Source organism: Pleurodeles waltl, chromosome 9 (genome assembly GCF_031143425.1).
Source record: "Pleurodeles waltl isolate 20211129_DDA chromosome 9, aPleWal1.hap1.20221129, whole genome shotgun sequence".
NCBI lineage: Eukaryota > Metazoa > Chordata > Amphibia > Caudata > Salamandridae > Pleurodeles > Pleurodeles waltl.
In genome coordinates, this window is record NC_090448.1 from 896147291 (window position 1) to 896168271 (window position 20981).

General features: G+C 47.5%; 1 protein-coding gene across 2 annotated transcripts in view; it reads left to right on the top strand.

The window, feature by feature from the left end:
- Nucleotides 1-20981, top strand: part of PPP4R4 (protein phosphatase 4 regulatory subunit 4) — a 1510494-nt gene that overhangs the window by 1360077 nt on the left and 129436 nt on the right. For both annotated transcript variants that reach the window (XM_069208239.1, XM_069208238.1), the window contains one exon: nucleotides 7840-7904. In XM_069208239.1, coding sequence (XP_069064340.1) covers nucleotides 7840-7904 — 65 coding nt within the window. The remainder of the gene's footprint in view (nucleotides 1-7839; nucleotides 7905-20981) is intronic.

A 20981-nucleotide genomic window follows, 5' to 3' on the forward strand; every position in this document is an offset into this window, starting at 1 on the left:
AATTTCAAATCTTGTGGCTTGTCAACTCCCAAAAATAAAAAACAAAAAACACTTATCAATTCTAATTGTACACCGGAGACGCAGCAACATTGAAAAGGGGGTACATAGGAAGAGAAAAAAGCCCAAGGCACAAGGGGGACAGTGTGTGTGTGTGGGGGGGAGACAGTACCTCAGTCAAAGAGTGATCTGTGGATGGCTACTAATTAAGTGGAACCAATCTGTACTTGGTCCGTGCTCCAGGAAGTGATTGAAAGTGAGGGCTTATACTACACTTCCCAATTAAGGGGCACCAAAGAGGAGTGACAAGAGCAATGGCAGGCTGCAGGCTCTTTGTTATACACAATAGTCTTGCATGCGCTGTTGAAGGCTCGACCTAGAAATAAAGCAAAAAAATGCTGGCATCGCAGGATTTGTGTTTATACATCCTCGTAAAATTAGCTAGACGTCGGGCTCTAGAATAATTGTCAACCCAATGTCAGCAGAAAAAATGAACAAAGCATCAGCTTGAACCTATGTTTTGTGCAAATTAAATGAAATGAAAGACTTGTACAGACCAAGTGTTAGACCTGACATTCTTGGTGTGGTCTTCCCCTAAATCTTTTTGCCTTCACCCCTCTTGTGTTCTGAATTTGTGTTTTGTTGACATTAACTGCTAAAGTACTTGTGTTCTCTCCCTAAATATGGTAAAACTGGCCAACACCTGACACATTTATTTTACTTGTAAGTTCATAATGTATGGCCCTACATGTGCCCAGGGCATGTAATTTAAATGTTACTACTGGGCCTGTAGCACTCATTGTGCCACCCATTAATGTAGCACTTTTAAACAATTCCCAGGCCTGCCATTGCAGCCTCTAGTGCAGCTTCAAAGTCTCAATTTGACCTGACTAAATATACCTTTTGTCGAGCTAACCCTTCCTTTTTAATACCTATAAGTCACCCCTAAAGGCCTGTAATGCAGGATGCGTTGTATTTTAAAGGTAGGGCATGTGGGTTTACGTTTTACATGTCCTGGTAGTGAAATACTTTGAAATTCATTTTCACTACTACAACACAATACAAATACCTCTCCAATACACTTATATTGGTTTGCTTTATTACCTTTAAAAAGTGCTAACATTTGATTGGGAGCTGCTAGGAATATCATGCTTGAACGCAAATGAATTGTAATTTAAAAGTCTCCTTAATGGTAAAGTCTGAATATAAGTAGTATTTCTGAACATTCAACTTACAGAAAGTGGGCATTTTCCTATCCTAACCATTTGTGCCTTTCTGCCAGTGTCCTGGGTCACATGACTGTGGATGGCTCTGCTATTGGGTTTTGTGTATTCCTCCCAGACAGTGAGACAAAAGGGGTCAAGGTGTTGGTAGAATATGCAACCCTGCCAGGTGTGCTGGGGCGAAGCTGTTCCCTGCCTACCTACACTTTAAAGGGCTTGCCTCAAGCATACACAAAGGAATCTGACACTAGTCTTTTATCACCCCAGACCTCTTGGAGCCTTGGCAGGGAAGGGAAGAACTTCCCGGAACCGGAAGTGGGGGTAGTACAGGGAATCTCAAATTTCAACGGCTGGCACCAACTACATCTCTTCAGTACACTCCTGGACCTGTGGAAGACTTAAGAAAGACTGTCCTGCTGATACCAGAGGACTACCCTGCAGTTTGAAAGTCTGCCTTGCTGCTTGAAGGAGAAATGGACCAACATAGTGAACCCAGGACTACCAGAGTGACTTCAGGGACTACTCAGCTGAACCCCTGTGTGATCTACAGGGACATAAGGAGCTCCTGAGGCCTTGAACCCTGCACCTAGCCTTTGCCTGGAGTGGGAATGACTCCTGGACTCTTGGAAAGGGTGTTAAATGTGTTGTTTTGCCTAACCCTAAAACTTAGGACTTAGAAAACTTCCTAAGGAATCAACAGAAGATGACCAGGACTTCCCTGACAGCTAATCTGCTTGCAGTCTATCACCAGTCAGCCTGACTTAACAGTAGCTCCTGCTAAGTTCTTTTCCACTGTAGCAAATCCTGTTCAATGTGTCCTCCCAGTGACAATATCTGGCCTTGTGGACCTCTCTTTGTCTACAGTCTGCAGCTTGGTCCCACTGGAAGTTTTCAACATCCAAACAGTTGTCTAAGCCTGAAGGTAAAGTCTTTATCAGGCTCTATCGCGTCTGGCTTACCATTGATGATGACACCTCTTTGGCCTGGAAATCCAACTTTTGCTGCTTGGAGCATTTTCTTGCCATCATTGGCTTCACCACGACCTTGTCCCACAGCACTTCCCCTCAGATACAGCCCACTGATTTGCCATGCTAAATTCTACCTTCTTCTGGGCTTTTGTTTAAGTAATTTTCTAAGTCAGAAGATAAGTCGGGACTGGCCCAATCCACCCTGTGTATCCGACCCACGTTACATCGTGATCAGCCTTAACTTTTGACTATGCCCTGGTCTCTTGCGACCAGCTACTCACAGTTGGTACATTGATCTTTTAGGCTCTAGATCGCACTAAAAATTCTGAAAATTCATAACTCTGGTTCTACTAATTGGATTTATTTAGTTATGACGTCATTTTATTTGATAGATTTTTTTAATTGGTTTGAAAGTTTTCTTGTTATCTCTTTATTACTGTTTGGGTGCTGCAAAAAACACTTAACACAGTGCATCTATATTAGGCCTGCCTTTGTGCCAAGCTACTTGATTAAGCACAGGTTAATTTAGTGACTTTTGTGAGTCACCCTGATAAGGATTGTTGTTGATGCTTGAGTAAAGTTTTCAACCCCACTGTATGCAAGCATATTTAAAGTAGACAATAAAGAAGGGTAGAAAACAGGACATAATACAATGCATTATGTGATTTTTCCTATCAAGGAGTTGAGAGGCAGGTTGGTAAAAGGTTCAAATGATCCACACATTGTAGACCTTTTCCTTACAGGAGGGAATGTATCATGCATGTTTTATGTTGATGTCCAAAAGATCAGGTGGAAAGAAGTAAACTTTCAAAATCAGTATTTTTATAACATCATATTACTAATTGTAAGGGACACGTTGTAGCTTTGTTTTAATACCGAAAACATTTCTCAGCTGTCACATTTTGCCAAATGTTTGAACATAGGGGGTCATTATGACTTAGGAGCTCCCACTGAGGGACCGCCAAGGCCGAGGGGAGGACTCTGCTGTCATGATGCAGGCTGTTCCCCCCATCATATTACGATGTTCCTGCTGGACTACCTAGCAATAAAAATAGTATTACGAGGTTCCTGGTGGGCTAACCGGCAGGAACAGTGCTACGGTATTGACCTCAGCCCACTTAGCAGGAGACAGTGCGCATTCCGAGGGTGCCATTGGCATGGGCAGTGCAGGGCCCCCCCTATGGCCCCTAGCACTGTGTTTCCACCATCCTTTCCACGGCAGGGTTCCAGGGAAAGGCTAACAGAAGCAGGAATCTTGATCAGCACGGCAGCGCAGAGTTCAGTGCTGCTGTGGCTGACCGCAAGTCTGACCCCCGTCAGCCTGTTGGGAACCCTGTTCCCAGCAGTGACGGTGGTCCCCTGGCTGCCCGACCTCCAAGGTTGCAATGTTGCAGCCAAACCACCTGGAATGCAGCAGTCTGATCACCACCACGAGTCTGGCATTCCTTGGACTGCCAGACTTGTAATGAGGCCCATAGTTTTTAAGCGACTGAATACCATCACTCTATAGCCCTAATAATGTTTTACCATTTTTACATACAGATGTTTTGTTATTCAATTTTAGAATGCAACTTTGAAAGAATTGTTTCATATTTTTTATTAGATGAGGAAAGGAGAACTTTAACAAACATGACAAACTGTAAAACAATTTACCTGTATTATGATGTGCTCTTTTATGTGTAGATTCCTGTTGCTGTGAAGGAACCAAATGTCTGATAAATTGTTATAGTTATAGGCAATGTAGCAATAAAATCCATTCATTCATTTATTTATGTATTAAAACAGCAAGCACTGGGAAAGAAGCAGCAGTTAGCCCTGTTGTCCTTAGGCACTGCTGAACAGTTTTTCAGTATTTGGAAAATCCGGGGGCATGAGTTGACCAAAATGTCCCTCTACCTCTTTCTTGTGCTCCTGTGACAATGGGAACAATGGGAGGAGGAAAAGGGGAAAGTTTACCATGAGCTCTCCTTGATAGCTTCTGTCTCTCTCATTCCAATGAACAATTCACATAGCCCATAGAGAGGCTGAGGAGAGGGAGAGTTTGAGGGTATGGATTAGGACAATGGCGAGATGGAGCAGCAGGCCTATACCAATGTTTATAGTCCACTGCTGCTTCATTGTCTTCAGTTGAGCTGTCAACATTCCAAAGTTGTAATAAAAAATGCATGATGGTGTACAAACTGCTTTAAACCAATCCCTTTAACATTCAGGTGTATTCCTTGCCTTCAGTTGCCTTTCATCAGTGTCTGTCCTCACGTTGCATAGTGGATCTTGCATTTACACATTTTGCACATTTTACAGCTAATCTGCCACATTCCAGTTAGGGCTAATCTTTGGCTTGATTGTCCACATAAATCAATCCCAGTGCATTAAGGTAATTGCAATTGTGAATGTGATAATTATAAGAAAACTGAGCTCTTTGCAGATGCCCCCGCCGCTTTTTGCCTCCATTTGAACCCCTAACTGCTAGTTTTTCAACTCTGGTAGAACACAGAGACCTGCTAACTAGGCCCCAGTGTATATGATCTCTCTCTAAATTGTCATGTTGACATAGTGAATTCCTAATTGCCGCTGGCACAAGGAGTTCCGAGGGCATAAGTGGTAAAGGGGTCCTGAGGGCTGCAGCACTAGGTTGTGCCTCCCTAGGTGACCAAAGCGGACTACTGATGGCAGGCCTTCCATTGCAGACTGCCAGAGCGGTGCAAACTCCTCGAGTTCGACTGTAACCTCAACATGAGTGGCACAGTCCCATGCACTGCCTTTTACATATAGGTCAGACACCACTAAGGAAAACCTCTGCAGCCCAGGAGGCACAGTGCATTATATTTGAGGTGCAGGCATGTAAGCACAAGCAGATATACCTCTATAGCACCCTTTCTATTAAGGTACACTATAAGTGCAGGCCGGTCCATAGAATTACAGGGGACCTAAGCCCCGATTGACCAGGGCTGTTAGCTCTGTGATGGTACTGCCTAGATATGTTGAGTTTGGTGTCAAACAACATGCTTTCTCTCTTCCAACATGAACCTGGTGTCAAGGAATGGCTGATATGTACCCAGGTGGCACACTAGTAGTTGACTACCTATTTGCCACTCTGCTTTGTAATCTGGCTGAGCAGCCCATGCTCTTTCCTGCACTTGCTCTCGCCAAGACAGAGTTCTGGCCTCCTGCCAGGAAGCATGGGCACTCCTAGAGGTCAGAACAAAGGATTGAGGTGGGCAGGAGGTCACACCTCCCTCCCTTCAGCCATGTTGTGAATAGAGCCATCAGGGTGGTTAGCTTCAAAGGCGTCACTGCCCCTGATAGCCCTCAGTGCTGTCCTCCAGTGAGGAAACAGCCATCCTCCTGCCCCCATGCACATTTGCTTGTCGACTGGTAGGAAATTAGGTATGCAGGACTGTGCACACCCTGAGCAGGCTGATCATATCTTTTGGATGAGCAGCTCCGTCTATGCTCTAAATTTAGATTTCTGCAATCTTAGAAGTGGCGAAATAAAGGTTTCTGGTTAGCTAAAGGGGACCTGTTTCACTGGATGTGGTCACCAGAGGGTTGGATTACCTGCAGGAGCTAGCTGTCCATAAGCCACTAGCCACAACAGCTCTAACTTCCCTAAATCTAGGATTCAAGGGACACCCCGGATGCCAGCACCTCAGATTTAATGGACTAACTTAAAAAAAGGACATACAGAAGCTCTGCATGACTGACAACCGGACATTGCACACTGCTCCAAAGCAAAAGAGGGACTGAGGCACCAGACTGGGAACTGCGTGATCTACCTTCGTCCTTGACAGAAACTCTTCACTCTGACCAGAGGGACCCCAGTGGAAGCCAGAAGTGTACCCTCTCTTAGACTGGAGCCCCAGTCCCCTGCAAACTGCAGGTAAAAAGAGGCTCTGGAACCAAAGAACTGCCGCCCCTCGGGTCCTTCAATAAATTGACCTAATCCAGTTGGTGCAGTGCATTGTGGGAGTTGTAGCTCAGCCTTTCACGAAGTTACAACACTCTACACTCTCCCCCGGACTTCCAGATGTCTCCACAGCATCTTGCAAGAAGACCCTGCAGGAAGAGAGCACTGGCCAGCACCTGTGACCGACATCAGTAGCGACCCCACAGCTGAGTTTTTGCATCTCCCTTTGTCACAGCACCAAATGTATGGTAAAATTAGCACCAGTGCGAGTCCTGTTCGGCACCACAGACAGTTAGGACAACTCAGCACCCGGAGGCAGCGGGCCAGGTAAAACTGCTCTGACTTTCATGATCTGGTCCCAGGAATTGCACAGCTTAACCCCCCAAGGATTCCATGCAACTCGTCTTTTAAGTGCATTTTTGCAAAATATGACATTTTTCCATTGACCTCAAACCAACGTTCAAATGCAGTTTCTGCAGTGATTTTGCATTGCTTCCAAAATCAATATCTCTAGTTCTCTTGAACCTATACTGTTTGTTTTACTGTATAAATTTATATAAAAATAAGCTCTATTTTTATAAATTGGCGTTGGATTTCTTTTGAGTCGTGTCAATTACTTATCGTCCATGTGTGTGCTGTGAAATGCTTAACACATGGTTCTCCAATTAAACCCTGACTGCTCTTTTCCACACTACCAGGAATGAGCTAGCGATTTACTACTGTGAATCCTAGGACCATCTCAGTGGTATTGTGAGTGAATTATATTGTGAGGACTAACCCCTACAAAACATAGTACTCCACTTTCCTACAATAACTCGTATTTCTTCAAATTTTGCTTCAGTGCAACTGCTGATACTTAGTTTGCTTTATCTGTAGCTGTACAATCCACACGAACAGACAATGGGGGTTATTCTGACCCCGGCGGTCATAGACCGCCGGGGCCAGGGTCGGCGGGAGCACCGCCAACAGGCTGGCGGTGCCCCGCAGGGCATTCTGACCGCGGCGGTTTGGCCGCGGTCAGAAGAGGAAAACCAGCGGTCTCCCGCTGCCCTATGGAATCCTCCATGGCGGCGCAGCTCGCTGCGCCGCCATGAGGATTCTGACACACCATACCGCCATCCTGTTCCTGGCGGTTCTCCCGCCAGGAACAGGATGGCGGTATGGGGTGTTGTGGGGCCCCTGGGGGCCCCTGCAGTGCCCATGCCAATGGCATGGGCACTGCAGGGGCCCCCATAAGAGGGCCCCAAAAAGAATTTCAGTGTCTGCTTTGCAGACACTGAAATTCGCGACGGGTGCGACTGCACCCGTCGCACCTTCCCACTCCCCCGGCTCCATTCGGAGCCGGCTTCATCGTGGGAAGGGTGTTTTCCACTGGGCTGGCGGGCGGCCTTTTGGCGGTCGCCCGCCAGCCCAGTGGAAAACCCAGAATAACCGCAGCGGTCTTGTGACCGCGGTGCGGTATTCTGGAGGGGGGAACTCTGGCGGGCGGCCTCCGCCGCCCGTCAGGGTTAGAATCACCCCCAATATCTTTAAAAGAGTAGGTTTACTAGCCAGTATTAAAATATAATTTGCAAAATCAACTGAAATCTATAGAATTCACAAAAGTTATTGCACTGTCTGAAGTGTTCCCTTTTTAAACTTGTTTTATATTTGCTGCTATTCTGTTTCTTAAGACTTTGCAGTGACTGTGAAGGATAAAAATAATTTAACATTTCGTTAATTGCCAAATTACCTTCTTTTGCAGTAAAAGTCCAGGCTGCAACTCTTCTGGCATAGGAATGGGAAAGAGTGTATTGCTGCCTTTTGTTGGTAAGTATCGAACGTCTCCAAACGAAACTATTGTTGTAATAGACAAGTAAATGTAAAAAGTTGCAGATTTTTTCACTCTTATATTATAATTGTTCCTTGAAGCATTTTCCCAGGATCATTTTTGGGAGTGGATAACCTTCATGGCATTCACAGTTATGAAGAACGTACCTACATTTGATAGCATGATTCGGTCATTTTATTACATACAGACAATGTTATACGACTTTCAACTACACAAGAGCAAGAAATTATGCAAAAAGTATTCCGAGTCGGAGAGCTTGATTTGCTGATTAAATACAGCTTTTATGGAATAGCAGATACATAGATTGAATTAGATTAAAAGTCGGTGGTGATGTTGTCAAGAGAAATGTTTAAAATTAGGAAACTATTCCAACCTTTTAAGGTAGATGAAAAGTGAAACATTGACCAAGCTTAAAAAATAAGACAAATGTAAAACAAAATATAAAAGTTAAAAAAGTTACCGTTTCTCAGATGCCAAGGTAGCATGAGCAAGTGAATCATTTAGCTTGACTATAATGCCTGACACCCACTCTTTGTATGGCTGGGCATTATATTCTGGCGTTGTTACCATGGACTATGTAATTGTATATAGAGAAAAACGTTTTATATAGTTCTTTAAAGTTGGACCACAACTGATCAACAATCTATTTTAAAGCATCTTAAAAGTTTGAAATTCAAATTACTTCGGATAGATTAGTTTATCAGAATGGTAAAACAGGCCAGTCATCGCTTCTAAAATCCACTGTTGTGGCCGGTGCCTTTATGACACCGAACAGGTAGTAGTGGCTTGAGTCTCACTTAAGGGATGGGGCGGCGCACGAGGAGGAGGGGTTGAATAAACATGTATTTAATGTAATGAAAAAATAAAACACTTACCTTTCCCTGTGCTGCGCCGCTCCTCTCCGTCGCCGGATGCTGCAGGCTCAGGCTCCTATCCTGCCCTATGCCAATCCTGACGCTTCTCAGGGCAGTTTCAGGATTTGCTGGGAGCGCCCAGCCAGGGCGATCTTAGGTAGACTGGGAGCCTGTGCTTGCTTGAGAGAGCCTATGTTGCATGTGTGTTTGGCCGGCCCGAGACGGCTGGCCAAACATACATGTGCAGTGAGGGGGAGTGCTGAGCTGCTCTTCAGCCCCGTGGCCCCGCTCCCTTTACAAAAAAACAATCATAAACAAAGTTTATGATCATTTTCTGGTAAAGCCTTTGCAGCTGCCGCAGCTGGCAGGAGCGATGCTCCTCCATCCACTCGGAGGAGCGGCTACTGCGAACAGGTTCATTGCCCAAGGGGATCCCTGTCAGAACATTTTATGCATTTACTTCATCCAGGCTGTGGAGACAAAGCAAATAGCTGAAGAAGAAAATGGAGGACCCATCACATTTTTACGTGTCGCCTGCATGTACGCTTCTGAAATCTTTTGTTAGTAAAAAAAAAATAAAAAAAAATAAAAAACTTAAAAGGGGCTTGGAACCAGCCCCGTACTTACCTGGACCTACCATTGACTTAGTCCAACACCGCTCTGATTTGCCTGCTTCTGGTTGGCCAGCACGTCGTCCTGCTTCATTTTCTGTTGTCTTCTTCGCTATCGGGTTGCCTGTAGATCGAGTACTCCTTGCGGTCACTTCAAATTGGACACTAGCTAGTGTCCTTCCTCTGTGGCACCACGCTGAAGGTACTTTTTAAAAAAAAACTTTTGCTTCTTGTTCCATGGCAGTTTGTTGGTTGGGCATCCTGCTGACATTTGATTTGTTTATGCAACCTGTGTGCCCTTGACCGCAGTGACTGCACTTCATATGGTATTGCCTCTTCTTTAGCACTTCGGTATAACAGAGTCAGTGGGGGGGGGGGAGTGTGTATGGGTCCAGACTAGACACATGACATCCAAATGTTTGTCCTGGATCACTTCCACATGGAGTGCACTGTGGGGAGAACTATGGTATCTCTTGGCTATTGTTAGCAGAGTCAGTCCTCAATACTGGCGTTTCAGGGTGTCTCTCTCTCTCTCTTTCTCTCTCTTTCTCTGTCTCTCTATACTTCTCTCTCACTGACTAATTTTCTGCCCCTGTGTTGCTACGGCTGCTACACCAACGACAGCACAACCTCTCGGGGTGGGGGGTGGCACGGCTACTGCAAGGGCAGTTTTTAACCATCCTAAGTTCACTCTGTCGGACATACCTGCTGCATTGGTAGCAGCTGCTGCATGGGTGCTGGTGTACAGAGGCAGCTTAGAGAAGGGGGTGCACTTCTGCAGATAGTTCAAGTGCTTGGTCACTACATAAGGAAAGGTTGTTAATCTACAGAGGTAATGGAAAGTCACTGCTATAAGAATGTGCTCCCATGGAGGCGAATGTGAGTGGTTTGGAGTCAGGGTGCTTCCATCAATGCCAGATGCCCCAGACCATGTGAGGCACTTCCAATGATTCTGCTTATTGCTAGCCGTGCCTATCAACGATTGTTGAGTACATGTTTAGTTGTATAAAGAAACTACAAGTCCCAGAATGCAAATCGGTTTGGCTAAAGGGCTTGGCTATGAATGGGTGGAGGCCCCAAATGTCTTGGCAACTAAGTACAGTACAGTTACTTCTAGGCTGGGCACGTGGCCTATTCTCGGGGTGCATCCATTTGGAGCTGCTTGAAAGGGGAGCAGCGATCCTGTACAGCAGGAAGGGACCAGACTTCACTTCTGGAAACAGTGGATGGGAACTGGTTCCAAAGTACTAGGATGCACCTGCAAAGACAGTTATAAATATGTGGTACTGCTTGAGTACATCTGATAGAGACTTCTAGCTGCAGATTCCTTACCTTAGAATTCCCTGGCGTCAGCTTCGAATCCGGAATTTTTCTGCTGAGCAGTACCCTGCACGCGCGGTTGGGTGGCGTTGTTCGGATCTGCGTTTTGTCGACCAGCTCCGCGTGCGTCGTCAGCGTTGTTGGAGCCATCTATGATGTCACGGTTGTCTATATAGACGCCGCCTTGGCACGCGTACATCAATTATTTTCCTTCCGCGCTGGTTAAGTGCAGATCTGGACTAAAGCTACCCTTTCTTGGACGTTCGTCGAGGTCTTTTTGACTGTTTGAAGTCATGTCTTCAAGAAATACTGGGTTCAAGCCTTGTGATGCGTGTCATCACACCATGTCGGTGATGGACCCGCATCGTGTTTGCCTTTGGTGCCTAGAGAAGGATCACGATTCCACCTCGTGCTCTGACTGTCGGGCCATGGCTCCGAAGGCCTTGAGGGAGAGATCCCTTTAGCTTCTTGTGGCCCGACAGCCGTCTTCGGTCGGCGCAACTCCAAGGAGGTCACAATCACCCGCAGTAGGAGGAGGTGGCAGCACTGCTCCTGGAGCCCCAAGTCCTCTTCCTCACATTCGAGGTCATCTGATCATTCAGGTAAGAGGCACAAGAAGAAGAAGAATTCCAAGCGGACTTCGACTTTGCCATGGCTGTCGGCCGACGAGGCATCTGGGACACTTCAACGTTCTGAGCACAGTTCCAGGGAGCTGTCACCAGGGCCGACTCCGCGTCTTCCCTTTTCCGGGGACCGGAGACACCCTTGCTAAAATAAAGGAATTTTACGAGGCCACTTGTCTCGTTTTTGAGCGGACTGCACCCTCGGCTGGGTCTTCAGGCCCCACGGGGTCAGCAGGGGCCCCTTCAGGTTCCATGTCAGCGGCTTTGGCCTCGGTTCGTTGGGAACCCCAGGATCCGATATTGGATCTGGCCCGGCGCCGGTCCCTCACAGTCGGCGTCCCCCAGGTCCGATGTCGACGCTTCCTCCATCGGCACCCACCGGTAGTAGCCCCATCCTCATTCCGGATGATCTAGAGCCGGAGCAACGTCATATGACGCCGACTTTGACGGTCCGATTCGGCCCAGATTATTGTCTGAGCATTATTTAGAACAGCCAGGCACAGGAGAGGAATGGGAGGGATCTGAGGACCCTTTAGAATATGACCTGGAACAGGACTGGTATGAAGATCAAGGGGAGGCCAGTGGACTGGACACATCTCCAGATACTGTCATGCTCTCTCCTCCTAATGTGGCTATGGAGGAGGGAGCTTCTTATGCAGTGGTGGTGCGTGGGGCAGCTGAGGTCATGGACCTAGACTTGCCCACAGTGCCAGTCAGGACGAATCTCCTGACAGAGGTGCTTCAACCGGGGGTGACAACATCAGAGCCGATGTTGCCCTTCAATGAGGCCCTAAAAGACATCCTTCTGGGTACATGTTCCAAACCCAGCACAGGGTCTGCTGTGAATAGGACTGTTGGTCGCCGCCATAGACCCACTCCGAGCGACTCTAGTTTCCTGACACAACACCCCACCCCTGAGAGCTTGGTAGTCCAAGCCTCTTCCTCCTGTGGTGCTTTCCCTTCCACTCCCCCGGATAGGGAATCCACGAGGCTGGACCAGCTTGGAAAGAAAATGTTTTCTTCCACCAGCCTGGCATTGAGGTCCGTAAACACCTCTTGCCTTTTGGGCCGTTTTCCCCATACTTTATGGGATACAGTGGCACAGGTAATGCCCCAGGTCCCGGAGGGTGTACGGAACACTCTCACCCAGGCTGTCAAGGATGGGAGACATGCAGCCAAGTTTACGAACAGGTGTGTATTGGACATGACTGACTAGCTAGGCAGAGCGCTTTCATCGTCAGTGGCCCTAAGTCGCCACGCCTGGCTACGTTCAACTGGCTTTATGGGGAATGTCCAGTCAAGTTTGATGGACATGCCTTTTGATGGTTCGCACCTTTTTGGTGAGAAGGCAGACTCTGCGCTTGAGAGGTTCAAGGATTCTCAAACTACGGCAAGATCCTTGGGCTGTTCAGCACTGGTACGACAGCAGTCTGTCTTTCGCCCCTCTCGAGGTTTCGAAAGGGGCAAGTGTAGGAAGTTGGCTCTGTAGACACTATTGCAAAGTGAGAGATAGTGTGCACAGAGTCCAAGGGTTCCCCTTAGAGGTTGATAGTGGTAAAATTAGATAATTCTAATGCTCTATTTTGTGGTTATGTAGTCAAGCAGTAGGCTCATCAGAGGGTAGTGTTAAGCACTTGTTGTACACACAAAGGCAACAAATGAGGAACACACACTCAAAGACTTAACTCCAGGCCAATAGTTTTTATATAGAAAATATATTTTCATAATTTATTTTAGAACCACAAGATTCAAGATTTGCAGTAAATAAATAAAATGCAAGATACTCCACACAGGTAAGTAAGGAACTTTGAATTAAACCAGTAGTACACTCAGTATAGGTTAAAATGGCAATAAGCTAATTTAAAAGTGGACACAGTGCAAAAATCAACAGTTCCTGGGGGAGGTGAGTATGGTTAAGTTTCTGAGGTGAGTAAAGCACTTACAAGTCCAGTCTCCTGGGCATAAGCAGCCCACCGTTGGGGGTTCAAGGCAACCCAAAAGTCACCGCACCAGCAACACAGGGCCGGTCAGGTGCAGAGGTTAAAGGAGGGCCCAAAACACATAGGCGCCTATGGAGAACAGGGGTGCCCCGGTTCCGGTCAGCTAGCAGGTAAATACCCGTGTTATCGGGGAGCAGACCAGGGGTATTTTGTAGAGCACTGGGGGGGGACACAAACGGGCACACACAACACACCCTCAGAAGCATAGGGGGGGCGAGGTGCAGTGTGCAAATTTGGCGTTGGGTTTGCTATAGAAAGCAATGGAGGGACCCGGGGGTCACTTGGGCGATGCAGGCAGGGCACAGGGAGGCTTCTCGGGCCAGCCACTGACTGGGCTAGGAAGAGGGCCACCTGCTGGTCACTCCTGCACTGGAGGTTAGTTCCTTTTGGTCCTGGGGGCTGCGGGTGCTGTGCTTGGTCCAGATGTCAGGTTCTTAGTTACCAGGCAGTCGCGGTCAGGGGGAGCCTCTGGATCCTCTCTGCAGGTGTCGCTGTCGGGGTGCAGGGGGGGTCGTCTCAGGTTACTCACGAGGTCGGAATCACCTGGGAGTCTGCTTTGAAGTGTTGGTTCTTTGGAGCTCGAGCCGGGGAGGTCGGGTGCAGAATGTGAAGTCTCACGCTCCTGGCGGGAAGAGTGAGTTCTTTAAAAGTTGCTCCAAAGTTGCAAAAATGTTGCTGTTGGTGAACAGTGCCGCTGTTCTCTGGCGTTTCTTGGTCCTTCGGTTCAGGGCAGTCCTCTGAGTCTTCAGAGGTCGCTGGTTCCTGTCGGATGCGTCGCTGTACAGGCTCTTTGAGTCTGGAGACAGGCCAGTAGGGCTGGGGCAAAGTCATTTGTTGTTTCAGTCGTCTCTGCAGGGCTTTCAGGTCAGCAGTCCTTCTTCTCTGTGTAGGTTGCAGGAATCTGATTTCCTGGATTCAGGGTCGCCCCTAAATACTAAATATAGGGGTGTTTTTAGGTCTGGGGGCAGTAGCCAATGGCTACTGTCCTTGAGGGTGGATACACCCTCCTTGTGCCTCCTCCCTGAGGGAACGGGGGGACACATCCCTATTCATATTGGGGGAATCCTCCAAAACCAAGATGGAGGATTTCTAAAGGCAGGGGTCACCTCAGCTCAGGGCACCTTAGGGGCTGTCCTGACTGGTAGGTGACTCCTGCTTGTTTTTCTAATTATCTCCTCTGGACTTTCCGCCAAAAGTGGGGTCTGAGTCCAGGGGGCGGGCATCTCCACTAGCTGGAGTGCCCTGGGGCATTATAACATGAAGGCTGAGCCTTTGAGGCTCACTGCTAGGTGTTACTGTTCCTGCAGGGAGGAGGTGTTAAGCACCTCCACCCCGTGCAGGCTTTGTTTCTGGCCTCAGTGAGCACAAAGACTCTCACCCCAGAGGGTCAGAAATTTGTCTCAGTGGCAGGCTGGCACAGACCAGTCAGTCCTGCACTGAAGGATTGGGGTAAAATAGAGGGGGCATCTACAAGATGCCCTCAGGTGCATTTTTTAATAAATCCAGCACTGGAATCAATGTGGGTTTATTATTCTGAGAAGTTTGATACTAAACTTCCCAGTATTCGGTGTAGCCATTATGGAGCTGTGGAGTTCCTTTTGACAAACTCCCAGACCATATACTTAATATGGCCACACTGTACTTACAATGTTTAAGAATGGACAGTCATGGGGTATATTGCTCATGCAGCTATGCCATCACCTGTGGTATAGTGCACTCTGACTTAGGGCTGTAAGGCCTGCTAGAGGGGTGACGTACCTATGCCACAGGCAGTATTTTGTGTGCATGGCAACCTGAGGGGGATGCCATGTCGACTTTGCCTTTTTCTCCCCACCAACAAACACAATCTACATGGGCAGTGTGCATGTGTTAGGTGAGTGGTCCCTTTGGGTAACACAACACATGCTGCAGCCCTTAGGGACCTTCCCTGGTCACAGGGCCCTTGGTACCACTGGTACCTTTTACAAGGGACCTATCTGTGTGCCAGGGGTGTGCCAATTGTGGAAACAATGGTACATTTTTAGTGAGAGAACACTGGTGCTAGTTAGCAGGGTCCCAGCCCACTTCTCAGTCAAGTCAGCATCAATATCAGGAAAAAAGTGGGGGGAACTGCAACAGGGAGCCATTTCCCTACAGCGTGGTATCACGGTAGTCACAGTTTAACCGCCGTCCTCAGGCTTCACAACATCCTGGAAGAGGATGTGGTTGTGGTATCATCAGACCCAGAGGGTCTGGCCAGAGGTTGGCCATCACACAGCCCCCCATCCACAGCACCCAAGCCCTCCTAGTATGGTTCTGCGAGACCACGTCCGTCCAGTTGGCGGGAGGATTCAATTTAATCTCCCTCACTGGCTTTCCATCACAACAGACAAATGGGTTCTGCAGATCATACGGAAGGGCTACTGCCTCTCCTTCCACTCTTTCCCTCCCTCTGACAAAGGAATAGCTGATGGAGGACCATCTGGTTTTGCTCAGCGCAGAAGTTGGCCAAGGGAGCCATAGAAAGGGTCCCGATGTCTGAAGTCGGCAGTGGTTGTTATTCCCGCTACTTTCTGATTCGCAAAAAGAACAAGGGCCTTCGCCCTATCCTGGATTTAAGGGACATCAATCTCTTCCTCAAGAAGGAGAAATTCAAGATGCTCACTCTTGCTCAGGTCTTGTCTGCCCTAGATCAAGGAGACTGGATGGTAGCGTTGGACTTGCAGGACAGGCATTTTCATATCCCCATCCTGCCAGCACACAGATGTTACCCGTGGTTCAAGGAGGGTCACGAGCACTTTCAGTTTACCATGCTCCCTTTCGGTCTCACAAGTGCCCCTCGGTGTTCACAAAGGTGATGTCGGTGGTAGCAGGTCATCTGCGCAGGTCAGGGATTTCAGTCTTCCCCTACCTCGACGATTGCCTGTTGAAGGCTCCCACACCCCAGGCGGACCTCCTGCACTCACTGTGGTTCACTATCAATGTGCCGAAGTCACACCTGGCTCCCTCTCAGAAGCTCACTTTTATCGGAGCTGTTCTGGACACAGTGCAGTTTCGGGCCTATCCTCCCGATCAGTGAGTTCAGGATATTCAGGTTATGATACCAATGTTTCGGCATCTATCCTGGATTTCGGTGAGACAGATTCTGAGGCTGCTGGGCCTCATGGCTTCCTGCATCCTGTTGGTCAAGCATGCCAGATGGCATATGAGGGCTCTGCAGTGGGACCTGAAGTTCCAATGGGCACAGCATCGGGGAAATCTTACAGACGTGGTTCAGATCTCGGAAGGGACTGCAAAGGATCTGCAGTGGTTGTTAGTGATCTGCGATTGGGTCAAAGGCAGACTCCTCTCCCTTCCCCAACCAGATTTTACGTTATTGACAGATGCGTCACTTCTGGTATGGGGCGGCCATCTGGGAGAGGTGGAGATCAGATGTCACTGGTCTCCGGCGGAATCTGGGCTCCATATCAAATTACTGGAGCTTTGGGTGATCCGACTAGCATTAAAACAATTTCTTCCTTTTGTGAAAAGGAAGGTAGTGCAGGTGTTCATGGACAACACTACCGCAATGTGGTACTGCAACAAGCAGGGCGGTGTGGGGTTGTGGACCCTTTGTCAAGAGGCTCTGTGTATCTGGACATGGCTGGAACACCAGGGCATAACCCGGGTGGTTCAACACCTGGCAGGTTCTCTGAACGCCAGGTCGGACGAGCTCAGCCGAAAATGTTTTTCGGATCATGAATGGTATTTCCATCCGGAGGTGGCGCAAGGACTCTTTCAGCAATAGCGGAGAGCCTTTGTTAGATCTGTTCGCCCCCATAGAGACCGCACAATGTCAGCAGTTTTGCGCGTTGGAGTTTCCAAGGGGGCTATCGCTAGGCAGCGCTTTTTGTCGCAAGTGGAGTTCAGGCCTCCTCTACACTTTTCTGCTCACACCACTTCTGCCCAGAGTTCTCAAGAAAATCAAGAACAACCGGGCAGAAGTAATCCTAGTGGCTCCGGATTGGGCACAGAGAGTCTTGTATCCAGAGCTTCTCAAAATGAGCATCAGTCCTCCAATCAAGCTGCCTCTTCGGGAGGATCTTCTGTCGCAGCAGCAGGGGAAGGTTCTTCACCCAAACCTGTCAATTTTGTGGCTTCATGCATGGAGGTTGAGCGGCGAAAGTTGATGGTTTATGACCTCCCTTCCAAAGTATGTGATGTCATTCTATCGGCCAGGCGTGCCTCTACTAAGTCGATTTACGCCTGCCGATTGAAACGTTTTGTTTCATATTGTACAGAGAGGTCTGTTGATCCTCTTTCTACTTCTCTTTCTAATATCCTTTTGTTTACTCTATCTCTTGCCCAACAGGGTTCCTCCTTAGGGACCCTTAAGGGCTATCTTGCTGCCTTATCGGCTTTCTTACTATTGCCCGATCAACCATCTTTGTTTAAGTCTCCTATAGTACAAAGATTTTTGAAAGGGCTTGTGCATTTGTTCCTACCTGTGCCTTTCGTCATGCTCCAGTGGGATACTAATCTTGTTCTTACCTTCCTAATGTGTGCTCCTTTCGAGCCCTTGCATAACTGTCCTTTCCAGCTGCTCACTATTAAAACAGCCTTTTTGGTGGCAATTACATCTGCCAGGAGAGTGAGTGAGCTGCAGGCTTTATCTTCAAAACCGCCGTGTCTCACGATACATCCTGACAAGCTAGTGTTAAAAACTCGTGCCTCTTTCCTCCCCAAGGTGGTGACCCCTTTCCATCTGGGTCAAAATATCACTCTGCCCACATTCTTTGCACCGCCATATCCCTCTAAGGAAGAGGAGAGTCTCCATTGGCTGGACACAAAAAGAGCGTTGTCATTCTACCCTGACCGCATAAAAGAGTTCCGGGGGGACGACCAACTCTTTGTAGGCTACGTTGGTGCAAATAAGGGTTGGGTAGTACAGAAAAGGTCCATTTTGCGCAGGGTTGTTCTCTGTATAAAGATCTACTACGCTTTGGCCAAGAAGCACCATCCAGAGGGCTTGAGAGTTCACTCTACCAGAGGGAAAGCTGCTACCACCACGTTAGCTTGTGGTGTACCCCTGTTGGACATCTGTCAGGCGGCAACGTGGGCTTCCTTGCACACGTTTGCAAGACACTACTGCCTGGATAGCCAGGTGAGAAGAGAGGGGCATTTTGCCCGCTCAGTCCTGCAGGACTTTCTAGTATAACAATATATCCTTCAGACCCACCACCATGGGTTATAACTTGGGTATCTATTCTAAGGTAAGGAATCTGCAGCTAGAAGTCTCTATCAGAGTTACTTACCTTCGGTAACAAATAATCTGATAGAGACTCTATCTAACTGCAGATTCCTTACACACACACCCAAGCCTCCCCGCTCTCCGGATAGTTTTATACATATATATAATTATGTATATATGTTTTTTGGCATTTTTGCCTTTCTTAAAGGCATGTAAGAATTTTTACTTCAAACAGTCAAGTGAAAAAGATAAAATCGGTAACTATTAGTTCTTCCATGACTCTGCGCTTCTGGCGTGGAAAGTTGCGCAAAAAGAACTGACGTACACACGCTGATGCGGCGTCTATATAGACAACCGTGATGTCATAGACGGCTCCAACAACGCTGACGACGCACGCGGAGCCGGACAACACAGGCTGATCCAAGCAACACCACCCGACGGCACGCTCAGGGTACTGCTCAGCAGAAAAATTCCAGATTCGAAGCTGACGCCAGGGAATTCTAAGGTAAGGAATCTGCAGCTAGATAGATTCTCTACCAGATAATTTGTTACGGAAGGTAAGTAACTTGTTCTTCTCTAAATACTTGGTCGATGTTGTCTATCCCTTGCCTGCAGCAGGGGACTTGGGCAGCCTACAGCTAGTGCACTGGAGGCTGGCACGAGGAGGCTGCCTCAAAATGGAGACTTGTGAGGGAGCTGTGTGTTCTAGAAGAGTGCCGCTCCAAGGAGAGACTGGACAACCATGCAGACAGTTTTTAGGATTGGTTGTAGTCTTTGATTAGAACTGGGGTTGAGAACACTACTTGCTATCTCTGGGGGGTGGTGTGAGACCTGAAGGGTAATATACAGTTATTCTCGTCAAGAGAGTACATGTTGGCGGTGTCCACCATGTGCAGTGTAGGGTAAATGTCAAAAGACCAGCCGAACACACAGAAGGTCAGTACTTGTGTGGGAACGGGAAGAGAGTTCCCGCCTAATTGGAGGCTAGGATTGGGCATGAGGCTGGAAAAATTGAGACAGTATAGAGGGAAGCGGTGGGTAGGTCTTGTCAATGTTTGTGTCTGAATGATTGAACCAATAACAAGCCAGAATTGGTCGCAGATAGCAACTTTCGACCAGTAGGACTGCACATAAGTAGGACGCAAAACAGGTTTAGCCTCTCACAAACTTACAGGCAGCTCCTATTGCAACTTCTAAGTGTTGCATCGCAGCAGTTGTTGCTCTATGAAAGGCAAAGACAAAATTGGGTACAAATGTACAAGCATGGTTCATGTACCACCAGGAATGACCTTGAAATGTACAGTGCCTGCCTTTTGGGTAGACTGACCCCACCCCTTTTCATCTGGTGATCCCTTCATATACAAAACTAGCTCTTGGGTGACCTCATCCAGAACCACAGGATGATAGGCTGCTCCAGTTGGAAAGAGAAGTGCTCCCGATCGCATAACGTTAGGTTGCTAAGCTGGGACTACACAGATTTGCCGGGTGCTTGAAGAGGAATGCCGATTTATATGTCTGTCTCTCTCTCAGTCCACAATCCTATAGTATTTTATGTTTTTTTGTTTGGTTTGCCCTATAATCTTTGCAAACATATTTTATTCTTTCATACTTGAAGGAGTTTTGGTTCACCCCATAGCTTTTTAGGCCCGTGAATCTTCAGCCATTGGCTGGAGGTATTGTCAAACACATGTTGGATCAATCCACAGGGGACATTTGTTTTATCTTCTTTACAGTGTATGTATCCTTTTGCCTTCATTAGAATGCACGGGGATTCTTTTACATCTGAAAAGTGTGTTCTGTCATCACACGTGTTATTATTTTCCACATCAATATATTGTTGTCAAACAGCACTTCCATTTAAATTGTTTTCCACTGCAGCAGGTATTTTTATATTACGTTTGTCAGTGCTCAACTGTGAGCCTCAAACTTATTGGATTTGCCATTGGTATTCTAAAAAAGTTTGCCTCCAAATATTTCCATAGCCAGATTTTTTTTTTGCAGTTTTATATAGTGGTAATTTGACCAAAAGGAAAAGAAGCGCTTTACATCAGCACCAGTTGCATTACACAAGGTCACATTCATTTTTAGGTTTTGCCTGCACACGCTCTTGCGCACATGCTTGCGAAATCTTGTGTTGGTCAAAAACAATAAAAAGGGGCTCGGAACCAGACCCTTGCTTACCTGAACTTACCATTGGCTTACTCCAACGTCACTCTGATTTACCTGCTTCCAAGTGGCCAGCATATCATCTTCACATCACTTAATGTTCTCGTCTTTGTCTCCTTTGCCAATCTTGCAGTCAACTTGCCTGTAGACCAAGTGCTCCTTACGGTCACTTCCTATTGGACACTAACCAGTGGCCTTAACCACTGGCTGTGACACTGATGGTGGTACTTCTTTCTTCTTGCATGCAGCCTTCTTTCTTTGCTGACGTCTTT